At 41.0% G+C, this 12,472-nt stretch overlaps 1 protein-coding gene across 4 annotated transcripts in view; it reads left to right on the top strand.

The window, feature by feature from the left end:
- The window catches only part of RBFOX2 (RNA binding fox-1 homolog 2), a 247,223-nt gene that overhangs the window by 60,330 nt on the left and 174,421 nt on the right, over positions 1-12,472 (top strand). For all 4 annotated transcript variants that reach the window (XM_070756214.1, XM_070756211.1, XM_070756212.1 and 1 more), the window contains exon 2: positions 3,029-3,079. In XM_070756214.1, coding sequence (XP_070612315.1) covers positions 3,029-3,079 — 51 coding nt within the window. The remainder of the gene's footprint in view (positions 1-3,028; positions 3,080-12,472) is intronic.

Raw genomic sequence — 12,472 nt, forward strand, 5'->3', positions numbered from 1 at the left:
GGGAGACTAGGATAGATCTATTTCGGCCTTATTTTGGCCTCATCAGCTAGCCATACCCACTGGGACTTATATATATATATATATACACATAAAATATAAATAATATATAAATCTCTTACGAAAGCTTTTTGTACAATATTTAATTATGTGAGCATGGCAAATTGGAAATATCCTTTTTTCTTTTTTCCTTACTGTACAGGGAGATTTATATATTCTATATACTGTATACACAGTACATGCATATATACAAGAGGACAATGTATTCAATATATAGGGTTATTGTTTAATAGTAAATCTGGTTTTGTTACATTGTTGGTAACAAACAATGAATCTGAGTTAATTGATCTGTCAGTGGCTATTTGTATGCTTTTAATCAGAAATTGACTGTAATGAGACAAAGGAATATTGAAATTAGGTATAGTATCAAGCTAGAGCAATTAAGGTTGGAGATCCATCTGTTCTGGGAAGAAGAAAAAAAAAGGTGAATGTTACTTTTTTAATGTAATGTAGATGCAGCACATAAAACTAAATTATGTCCTGCTTAAATTCTTCCACTTTTTATTTGGATCTCTCACTCCACTTGTTTCTGTATTTTGTATAAAAGATATTAGGCTGTTATCCTAACTCTTAGTAGCAGTTTTGCAGCTTGTGTCCTTGAGTTTTCCATAATAGCAACTCCTGCAGAGAATAATTATTCAATAAGAGACACCAGCAAGTTGTTGACCTGTAAAATTAGTAGGACCAGTTACCTCCTGGGGAAATGCCAGAGCTGCCCGCAAGTTCTCCCCCTCTCCATAGAAAGTGAGATTTAATTATTGTTATGGTACAGAGATTGGGAACTATGGGAAAGATATTCATTTACAGAAGACAATGTGGTTTTGAAATTATATTGATATCTTCTTTCTGCTTTTAATTCTTCATATAAAGACGCACGATGTTTTGTCTTGCTTCTGTTGTGGTTCAGCCTGAGGCAGATCAAAGGCCAGCTGCGTCTCTGCTGGCTCTATGCCCGGAGGAGGCTGACAGCGAAGAGGAGGAGGCTGAGCAGTCGGACGGAGGAGTGTCCAGTCAGGAATGTGATGAGGAAGAACAGCATGGGAGCCCCGGGGAGGGGCTCTCCCCTGCCAGTAGCTTGGAGTCATTAGGTGACGAGGCACAAGCTGTCATTGACATGCAACAGAGACGTTTAGATCAAAGGAAGGAGCAATTGAGGAAATATTATCAGCATTGAATAAGGAACACCAGGGCTTGGGTGTGGTCCTCATTAGCAGGGAAGGGTTTATAAGGCAGGCAAGCTATTGAAGCCATGTGGAGTGTTATCAGTTTGGAGTTCCTGTAACCTGCATTGTTTCTTGGTGTCTCTGTTCCTGGCTTGTGGCCCAGCAGTCTTGAAGAACCGTGGGAGGTGTATGTCTGTTATCTACAGCCTCGTCTTGGCAGCAAGAATCCTATATTGATGTATGGACAATTACCTTTGTGTATATATTTGGAGTTCCAGTGTTTTCCTGCTTTGTAAGGACATTTTCTGTTAGCTTCGTTTTCCTTGAACGTTATAAAACTGTATCTGAATTTTACCGGTGTGTCTGGCTTATCTTTTTGGGTTGGTTATAGCTTCTGGAGTGACCCAGACAGAACAGCTTCTAGTCATGTTCTCGTCAAGCAAATGTTTGAGCACATCACCTGTCTAAAATGGATCATGACCAAGTATTTTCTTTGTTACTTCAATATCCAGTGGTTGCTTGATATTGTCAATTGATAAACTCAATGTAGAAGTCACATTGTAGTTTACCAAATAGGAATGTACTTGATAATAGAAATCTCCTTTGTATGCACAGCCAGTCTTAAAATAAGTGGTGCCTCTTTGCTATTTTTGCTATTATTACTTTCTGTTAAGAAGTGATTTAGAGATAAATATGAGTATTTGAAAGATTAATGGAGACAACCTCTATAATACTGAGTAATTTATAATTATACTTATTTGTTTGTATACTGCTATTTCTTCTAGCAGTCCCAGAGCAGTGTAGTTTTATTTCTTGTTCTGCTGTCGATGGAGCTACTGGGTAAAATTGTTACATTACAAAAAGAAGAAGAAATAAACCTCTTATGTAAAAAATCAGTCTGACGTCTGATTCTATATTTAGCAATATGTGCGCTTATCCTTGCTCACTTCCTGAAATAATTAGACAGTACAAGTTGCCAAAATAAAACCTTTCATTTTTAAAGAAGAGATTAGAAAATCACATTATGAAAAAAATCCCTGCTTTTATACATGTGTGAACTTGAGAGATCTCACAAGAAGGCAGCATGCCCACAGAATCCTCTAGCTGAGATTAAATATTTAAACCTTCACATGACATGTTAATTTTTGTAAAATAATGTTACAAATGATGAAATTCTTGAATTAAATAAGGTAACGTATTATGTCTGATAATTTCCTACTTATTTTTATAATTAATTTTTGATGCTTTACCTTGGCAATATGCCTTATTATTTGAATTTATTCTCTCCAACCCTGCAAGAATCAAGGTATAGAATAACCATTCTTGTAGAACACTATGTCACAGATATGAATGTGGAAAAGATATTATCTAGAACCTTTATAACTAAATCAGGTGTCGTATAAATCAGCTACACTGCTCAAATAAATAAAGGGAACACTTAAACAACACAATATAACTCCCAAGTAAATCAAACTTCTGTGAAATCAAACTATCCACTTAGGAAGCAACACTGATTGACAAATCAATTTCACATGCTGTTGTGCACATTCAACTTCGTACAGAACAAAATATTCAATGAGAATATTTCATTCATTCAGATCTAGGATGTGTTATTTGAGTGTTCCCTTTATTTTTTTTGAGCGGTATATATTGATTTATATTAACTATATTGATTTGAATCAGGTGTCCTATAAATCAGCTATATTTGTTCCTAGGAAAAGATTTACCAATTTTCATTTCATATTAGAATATTTTTAGGTAGATATTCTTTTATGGTTTCACAAAGTATAATCTTTGCTTTATTTCAGAATGAGCCTCTGACTTCCAGTTATCATGGATACCCAGGAAGAGATAGTCAGGTAAGAATCATTTTATTAAGTGGATTATTATTAATATCATGATTATGTGATAGCTTCTGTTGTAATAATGTTTTATTGGGATTTGAGATTATTCCACTGTACAGGTTTCAGAAGAACTAGCTCTCATATTGTGGAAAAAAGAGAAAAGCCACCCATCTTCCTCTTGGTGGGTTTTTGAATTACTCTAACTAGAAAAGCTATTGGAAGTGGACCATGGCAGGCACTGCCTCTGCAGAGCTTTCTTTGAATGAGGGCAAAAGAGGAAGTCACATGCCAACATGATTGTGGTGATCACAGTGATATAGACTTGGAAAACCCAAGGCATGAATGAGGAAGCGAGTAATTACTCTGTTGCTATGGCAAAGAGGATGTCATCTGTTCCACTTTACAGCCTATTTTGCAAAAAAGTAAAATAAATCAAGAGGCACAAAAAACTGTTAAGAATATAGTAGGCAGGTGGCCAGCAAGCATTTATGAGGGAGAAGAATGAATTCTGTTACTTTTTTGGCCATTGATTGGATGAACATCAGAAGAAGAAAGTAGACTTAATTTTGGGTATTATGGACAATACTGAAAGCATAGCCCTTTTTACAAGATTTATGTTCAGAATTTCCCAAATGCTTACATTTTAATTGTAAAACCTAAATAAAAGGAAATAGAGGAAATGGAAGAGGTGTTCAGTGTAAGGTATAAATTTGTAACCTAAAGTATAATACTAATTGAATAAAATCATGTGCTGTTGATTTTTCTCACAAGAATAATCTAGGAAGCAAGTTAGTAACAAATGATTGTAAAACATTTTGTCAATATAATCTATACTTTTTGATGTGAACTTATGAAAAGTAAGTGATCATCATATAATTTATGTTTGTTAAAAGAAACCTTAATTACAGCTCAACAATGAATTCTGAAAGGGGGGTAATTAAAAATATTAGATTGTGCAGAAATGAATAGATTGACAATGAAAATTAAAGATAAGGAAGGCTCTGAATATTATAATTTATGGGAAATTATAGAAGATAAGTAGTATTGATTAAGGAAAACAGAAAATTGAAAGTGGTAGATACAGGTGACAGAATTAGGTAGTTGAGGCAGCATTAAAATAGTAGTTAATATACCTAGGAAAACATGGGAGGGAAACAAGTTTATTTATTTATTTATTTATTTATTGATTGATTGATTGATTGTTAGTAGTGATTGATTGTTAGAGTTGAAAGGGATCATGAAGGCCATTGAGTTCAACCCCCTGCCCAAGCAGGAACCCTATAGTACACCAGTCAAGTTTGAGAAATATACCGATAATTAAATGGATTTAGGGACATAAGTTACCTGCCTGTTAACTTAAGATGAAATGTGACTAGACACACTCAGGGAAGGGTTAAGAGGGAGAAAAGGATGTAGAGAAGGAAGGGAGAAGGAGAAAAAAGGTAGAGGGAGGAGAGTGAACTATAAAGGGGAAACAGGAAGGTAATAAAAGGAGAGGGGTGGCATACAAATCTAAATAATAATAATAATAATAATAATAATAATAATAATAATAATAATAATAATAATAATAATAATAGGTGCAAATTAGGATATTGGTTTATGTTTTATTAAATAGAAATGTATAATTATGTGTATTTTATTATGAATTAAGGTACAGTATGTCTATGGATATATTGTGGAGAAAAAGAATGAAAACTTATTTTAAAAAAGAATGAACTCTAGTGTGAAAAAGCTTTTGAATGAGTGTACGGTCCTGTTGTCCTTAATTAATCCATATAATCCAATGAGCTGGATATTAATTAAAAATGGTAAATATTACCAGAAGAGCTGAGACGGGAGGACAGAGATTGAAGAGAAAGGGATTGTAAGTAAGTAAGCCTTTTGCTTTTCTATGCCCCAAAAGCAGTGCAATCACACCACACTGCTTTTAGTGCATAGTCTAGGACTGGGGAACCATGGGTGCACTATGTAAAAGCTTATAGTACTCTCTTGAAATCTCTTTACTAAACAATTTCTGTACGCAATCTCTCCTTTGCCTGACCATTCACAATTGCAAAGGAAGAGAGTAAGCTGTTTGCCAAGCACACCACACACAGCTGCACTGCTTTTGATGTATTAAAAATAGTCACCAATCATTTGAGCATTCCAAAGGATGAGAAAGTGGTTAAGGAAGCAAACTAAAGCCAAACTTGTGAAACTGAGTAGTGATTTCCAACTTAGTGACCTCTTTGCTTAGAAGCAGACTTGCTAGTTCCAGTTAGGCTTATTAAACAAGAATCATGCGTATTACAAATTACTGAAACAAGTAGCAAGTTTTGAATTATTGTATAATATAAACAGCTTTCTGTTTAAATAATAAGGCTCATATTTGTTGATAAGATGGGCATTCAGAATCTGTTCCAGATTGGGTTTTTCTTTAAAACGGAAAATAAATGCTGCTTAAACAAATTTAAACAAATTTAATCATAACAAGATTTTAGGAATTGTATGGGCACATGTAGAAGATAACTGTATTATTCAATAAATATGAATGCTCAGAAATAGCCTTTAAATTCCAAGTACCAGGTTGGTCTGTTTAATACAGAAACAGTTGCTAGTGACTCTGTGTATGGATGGAGCATTCTAATGTTGAACATAATTGTGTGTCAAGCAAATTACACTTTTGAAAGCATCCACTCTTTTCTCTTGCAGATGAATTTACTTTAATAATAGTTATATCTTATCATCTAGATTTTCCCATGCCTTATTGAACAAATAATAACTTTGTATCTGGTTCAGCATAAGCTCATTTGAACTCTTTATAGGCAACTTTTAATCAATATTTGAAGGCTATTTAATCCATATTGAAATGGTTTAAACCAGTTTTTTCCTGTATAGATGGCTAACAATCTATTCCCAATCTGCTAATAGTCTGTTGTATTTAAGTGTAAAAATATTCTACAGAATACAACTTTTTCAGATTTAATTTGCCAGCCTGCCATATCTCAGCAATATGCTTCCTTCAGCGTAGTTTTTAATCCTTTAAATCCATAATATTGAGAAAGCAGATATTTTCACATTTTTAAAAAATTGCAGCCTGGTACAACTTTGCTTACTTCAATCAATTTTACTGCATTCTCATCCAAAATGCATTGAGGTAGGCAAGATCAGGAAACAGCAAGGATATCAGGGATTAATTCATTTGTGTTATAGAATATGATAACAGAATGTTGAAAACTTTACAAAATATCCCTCTGCCCTTATACCAATCAGAATCAAGGTAAAGTTATTTTGATCTACTTTTTGATGCCTTCACATTTACCAGGACTGAATTGTTGTTATTTCCCCATAATGGTTGGTGCATTCTTCCTTCCTTAAGGTTATCTCCACGCTCCTCTAAACTTTCCTTAAATTTAGTACTGTTACAGAATTGCAATGCTGTTTACATCTGCATGACCTGAAGAACATTCTTTTCTATGTTCTATTCTGCACCAAAAATTGCAGCACAATTAAAATTAATTTGCAACAGGTATGGTAGAAAAAATATTATAACATGTGAAATAGCACTTCAGGTTTCAATTAGTTCTCCTCAGTTTATATGAATTACGTGATTGCTTATGATATATTTATTTATATATGTGTGCTGGTCCTTCTCATGTAAGCTTTTCTGGGTGACATTGCTTAAAACTTTTGTTAACTAAGCACCCTCTAGTGGAGGAATGTCATGTTTCATTACAAAATAAACACCACCACCCCTCTTTCTGCTTGTATGTAGGTAGGTCTTGACTTATTGCAGTGATGGGCAACCTTTTGAGCTTGGTGTGTCAAAATTCGCCAAAAAACCCAGCATAACTCGGGTGGTGTGTCACCTTGAGAAAAACACCATAATTTTGTGATATTTCTAACACAGTCAAAGCTTCACTTATTTACTGAATAGTTTCCTACTTTCAAAACCCCGAACAAGTGATCCACCAGGACACACACATGATTTACTCTGTCTGGCACACAAAGTAATATAATAATTAAGGGAACATGGGCAGGAAGTCATATATCCTATGGATGCTTCTATCTTAATTTATTGCAAGTAATGTTGATATTGAACCTAGATCCAAAATAATTAGGGTACGAAAGGAAAAGAAATTCGAAGTCACGGAAACTTTGTCAGCTTTTTCAAGTTTTTGTTGCCTTCTAAATGTATTAGACCAGTGGTCCCCAACGTTTTTTCCACCAGGGACCAGTTTCAGCAAGACAATTTTTCTATGGCCCAGTGGGGGCGGAAAGGGGCGTGGTTGGGGGCGGGATTAAGCATGGGGGTGCTGGTCCTCCCCGCCCCTCTTTCCCGCCATCGTCCTGTGGCCGGCAGAACCTGCCTCCCAAGCCCTCTTGCCCAGCGGGAGCTAAGCGCTGGAGAGAGGGGGTCAGGCTGGCCCTCCTGCCTCCCCCCAGCCAAAAACGCAAAAGCGCCCCGCGACAGAAGCCAAAAGAGGCTTGAGCCTCTCGGTCCTTCCCGCCCCTCTGCCCCATCCATCGTCCTGTGGCCGGCAGAACCTGCCTCCCGAGGCCTCTTGCCCGGCGGGAGGCGAAGCGCTGGAGGGAGGGGGTGGCGGCATGAGGGCTGGCAGCTGCTGACTCCACGGACCGGTGCAACATGCCCCGTGGCCCGGTACTGGTCCGCGGCCCGGTGGTTGGAGACCCCTGTATTAGACTACAACTCCTATGAACATTTCAAGATATTTCAAGAATCCTCCGGGAGTTGTGTGGCATATTAAATTAAATTTTAAAAATACAAAAAAAAACCCCTTTAGATAGAGATTCTTGTTCTATGTATCATAGAACAAGAATCTTGTTCTACGTATCATATGTATCATGTATCACGCGTGTCATAGGTTCGCCATCACTGACTTATTGAGTCGCAAAATTCTCTTGCTTGATAAGTGAGACGTTTCTTAAATGGTTTTTGTCCTATGTTACAATCTTTCTTGCGACAATATTTGTAGTTCAGGATTGACATGACGATGATGTCACCTAATTTGGGCAATGAAGTGTCTGCTGTGACATTAAAAAAAAACTTTAAAAAAAAAGAAGAAAGAAAAAAGCCTGCAAGAAAACAAGCAACCAAGGGGCCCTTAGTTATTAAGTTGGTAACACGGATCTTAAGTGAATCTGGCTTCCCTATTGACTTTGCTTGTCAGAAATTTATAAAAGGTGATCACATGACCCCAGGACACTGTGACGTCATAAATATGAGTCAGTTTGCCAAGCACCCAAATTTTTATGACACGACCATGGAGATGCCGCAATGGTAGTAAACGTGAAAAACAGTCAAAAGTCACTTTTTTCAGTGCTTTTATAACAGTCACTAAATGAACTTTTATTTTATTTTATTTTGTTAATTGGACTTGTATGCCAATTTGTAAATTTGTAAATTATTTATTTATTTATTTATTCATTCATTCATTCATTCATTTATTTATTTATTTATTTAGATTTGTATGCCGCCCCTCTCCCCAGACTCGGGGCGGTTCACAACAAGTGAAAAAGACAGTTTGCGACAAATCTAAATTCCTACTAAAAAACATTTTAAAAAACCCATTTTCTAACACACATACATACACACATACCATTCATAAATTGTACGCCCAGGGGAGATGCCTCAGTTCCCCCATGCCTGACGACACAGGTGGGTCTTAAGGAGCTTATGAAAGGCAAGGAGAGTAGGGGCAGTTCTAATCTCCGGGGGGAGTTGGTTCCAGAGGGCCGGGACCGCCACAGAGAAGGCTCTTCCCCTGGGGCCCGCCAACCGACATTGTTTAGTTGACGGGACCCGGAGAAGGCCCACTCTGTGGGACCTAATTGGTCACTGGGATTCGTGCGGCAGAAGGCGGTCTTGGAGATATTCTGGTCCAGTGCCATGGAGGGCTTTAAAGGTCATAACCAACACTTTGAATTGTGACCAGAAGTTGATCGGCAACCAATGCAGACTGCGGAGTGTTGGTGAAACATGGGCATACCTAGGTAGGCCCATGACTGCTCTCGCAGCTGCATTCTGCACGATCTGAAGTTTCCGAACACTTTTCAAAGGTAGCCCCATGTAGAGAGCATTAGAGTAGTCGAACCTCGAGGTGATGAGGGCATGAGTGACTGTGAGCAGTGAGTCCCGGTCCAGATAGGCCCGCAACTGGTGCATCAGGCGGACCTGGGCAAACGCCCCCTCGCCACAGCTGAAAGATGGTTCTCTAATGTGAGCTGTGGATCGAGGAGGACGCCCAAGTTGTGGACCCTCTCCGAGGGGGTCAATAATTCCCCCCCCAGGGTAATGGAAGGACAGATGGAATTGTCCTTGGGAGGCAAAACCCACAGCCACTCTGTCTTATCCGGGTTGAGTTTGAGTCTGTTGACACCCATCCAGGCCCCAACAGCCTCCAGACACCGGCACATCACTTCCACCGCTTCATTGACTGGACATGGGGTGGAGATGTAAAGCTGGGTATCATCAGCGTACTGATGATACCTCACCCCATGTCCTTGGATGATCTCACCCAGCGGTTTCATGTAGATATTAAATAGTAGGGGGGAGAGGACCGACCCCTGAGGCACCCCACAAGGGAGAGACCTCGGAGTCGACCTCTGACCCCCCACTAACACCGACTGCGACCGACCGGAGAGGTAGGAGGAGAACCACTGAAGAACAGTGCCTCCCACCCCCAACCCCTCCAGCCGGTGCAGAAGGATACCATGGTCGATGGTATCGAAAGCCGCTGAGAGGTCAAGAAGCACCAGGACAGAGGATAAACCCCTGTCCCGGGCCCGCCAGAGATCATCCATCAATGCGACCAAAGCAGTTTCCGTGCTGTAATCGGGCCTGAAACCCGACTGCTGGGGACCTAGATAATCGGCTTCTTCCAAGGATCGCTGGAGCTGGAGTGCCACCACCTTCTCGACAACCTTCCCCATAAAGGGAAGGTTGGAGACTGGCCAGTAGTTGTTAAGTACGGCTGGGTCCAGGGAAGGCTTCTTGAGGAGGGGGCGCACGAGCGCCTCTTTATAGGATGATGGAAAAGATCCCCTCCCCAAGGAAGCATTGATAATCTCCTGGACCCAGCTCCGTGTCACCACCCTGCTGGCCGAGACCAGCCAGGAGGAACACGGATCCAGTAAACAGGTGGCGGAACTCACAGCTCCAATGGCCTTGTCCACTTCATCAGGTGTCACCAGATCAAACTCTTCCCAGACAGGTGGACAAGTACGGGCCTCAGTCACCTCAACTGACTCGTTGTCAGCCGACTCTGTTTTCCAATTGGAGTCGAGGTCCACCCGAATCTGAGCGATTTTATCAGCGAAAAACGTGTTAAAGTCCTCGGCACTACTCTGTAAGGGCTCCCCAACTCCCCTCTGGTTAAGAAGGGAGCGGGTCACCCTAAACAGAGCGGCCGGGCGGGATTGCGCTGATGCAATCAAGGCGGCATGATACGCGCATCTTGCCGCCTTGAGCGCCACTTTGTAAGTCTTAATAAAAGCTCTTACAAGTGTTCGATCAGATTCAGACTTACTCTTCCTCCATCGCTTCTCTAGACGTCTCTTCTGGCGTTTCAACTCCCGGAGCTCCTCGTTGAACCATGGAGCTCTACGGGGTCTAGCGCCGCGGAGAGGTTGCAAAGGCGCAATCCGATCAAGAGCCTCCGCTGCAGCCTTATTCCAGGCTTCCGCAAGAGACTCCGCTGAACTGTGGACGGGTGCATCTGGAATAACCCCAAGCGCCGTCTGAAAGCCCTCTGGGTCCATCAGGCGTCTGGGGCGGAACATCTTAATTGGTTCCGCCTCCCTGCGGGGAAGGATTGGAGCCAGGAAGTCAAGCCGTAGTAGAAAATGGTCTGACCATGACAAAGGCAATGCTTCTAAGCCCCTTAGTCTCAGACCATTACTCAGTTGCTCAGAGAGGAATACCATGTCAGGTGCGTGTCCTCCCTCATGAGTCGGACCCTGAACTACTTGAGTCAGGTCCATGGCTGTCATGGTGGCCATGAACTCCTGTGCCAACCCAGAGGTTTTGCCGAGTGACGGCAGGTTGAAGTCCCCCAAGACAATAAGTCTGGGGAACTCCACCGCCAACCCGGCTACCTCCTTGAGTAGCACAGGCAGGGCTTTTGACACGTAGCTGGGAGGCAGGTACGTGAGAAATAAGCCCACCTGAACCCCTAAGTCCAACTTCATCAGGAGAGACTCGCAACCCGTAATCTCTGGAGCAATGAGTCCACGTAGGCAAAGGCGCTCCTTGGCTATAATAGCCACTCCTCCCCCCCCTTCCCTGGGGTCGAGGTTGATGCCATATCTGAAAGCCGGCTGGGCAGATTTCAGAGAGAGGAACTCCTCCCTCCGGGCCCAGCCAGGTTTCAGTAATACATGCCAGGTCGGCCTCCTCATCCAGGATCAAATCCCGGATGAGGAGAGCTTTATTTACCACCGACCTGGCATTAAGCAGCAGCAACCTGAGCCCAGGGCCAGAATTGCACTCATCACCAGCGTCCAAGGTTGGGCTCACGGAGCCAGAACAAGGGATTGTTATAAGGCATGTAAGGATTACCTGTATTTTTTATTGTATCTCTTCTATAGGGCAGAAAGTGAGGTAACCATTACTAACAAAATGTCTTCAATTTTTATCAATATAATTGAAATTATAATTGAAATAGAGAACCCCCCCCCACACAACATGAACAAACGTAGATGATACCTACCATCTACCAGATATCTGGAAACTAGCCCTAATCAACAAACGCAGATGCACCTAGCTTTTTGGGAAGAAAACAAGGGAAAAAAATCTGTCTCTGCCTCTTAACAATTTGCCTCCTTGCAGCAAATAGCAAACAGCCTGGTCAAATTCAGCACAACCTGGTTTACCATGAGCAGCTGATTGGTTGGATTTGCCTCCCGGAATACTGCTTATCAGCTGTTCCAGGCTGCAGGGATCACCACTGCCCATTGTTACCATCAGCCTCCATCACCACTGCCACCTATTGCCGATAGGCCCATTCCAGACAGCGGGGATAGGCGGTGGCAGTGATGGGCACAGTGACAGTGGCAATCCCCGCAGCCTGCAACAGATGATAGACAGTATTTTGGGAGGCAGATCCAACTGCCAAGCAGCTGCTCGTGCTAAATCAGGCAATGCCTAAGCTGATCAGGTTGTTTGCTATTTGCTGCAAGGAGACAAATTGCTGGGAGGCAGAGTCTGAAGGGTGTGGGCTGGGGGTTGGACGGGGCTTTGACAACATTCGGTGCGTAAGATTCACAGACATTTCCACCCACTTTAGGAGAGGGGGAGTGTATCTTATATATCAAAAAATACGGTACTTGTTTTCAGGAAAAAATAAAACATGTTACATTGATTAAATACTGTATATAAAAATATACATGGGATATAAAAATAAC

Source organism: Erythrolamprus reginae, chromosome 6 (assembly GCF_031021105.1).
Source record: "Erythrolamprus reginae isolate rEryReg1 chromosome 6, rEryReg1.hap1, whole genome shotgun sequence".
NCBI classification, from domain to species: domain Eukaryota; kingdom Metazoa; phylum Chordata; class Lepidosauria; order Squamata; family Dipsadidae; genus Erythrolamprus; species Erythrolamprus reginae.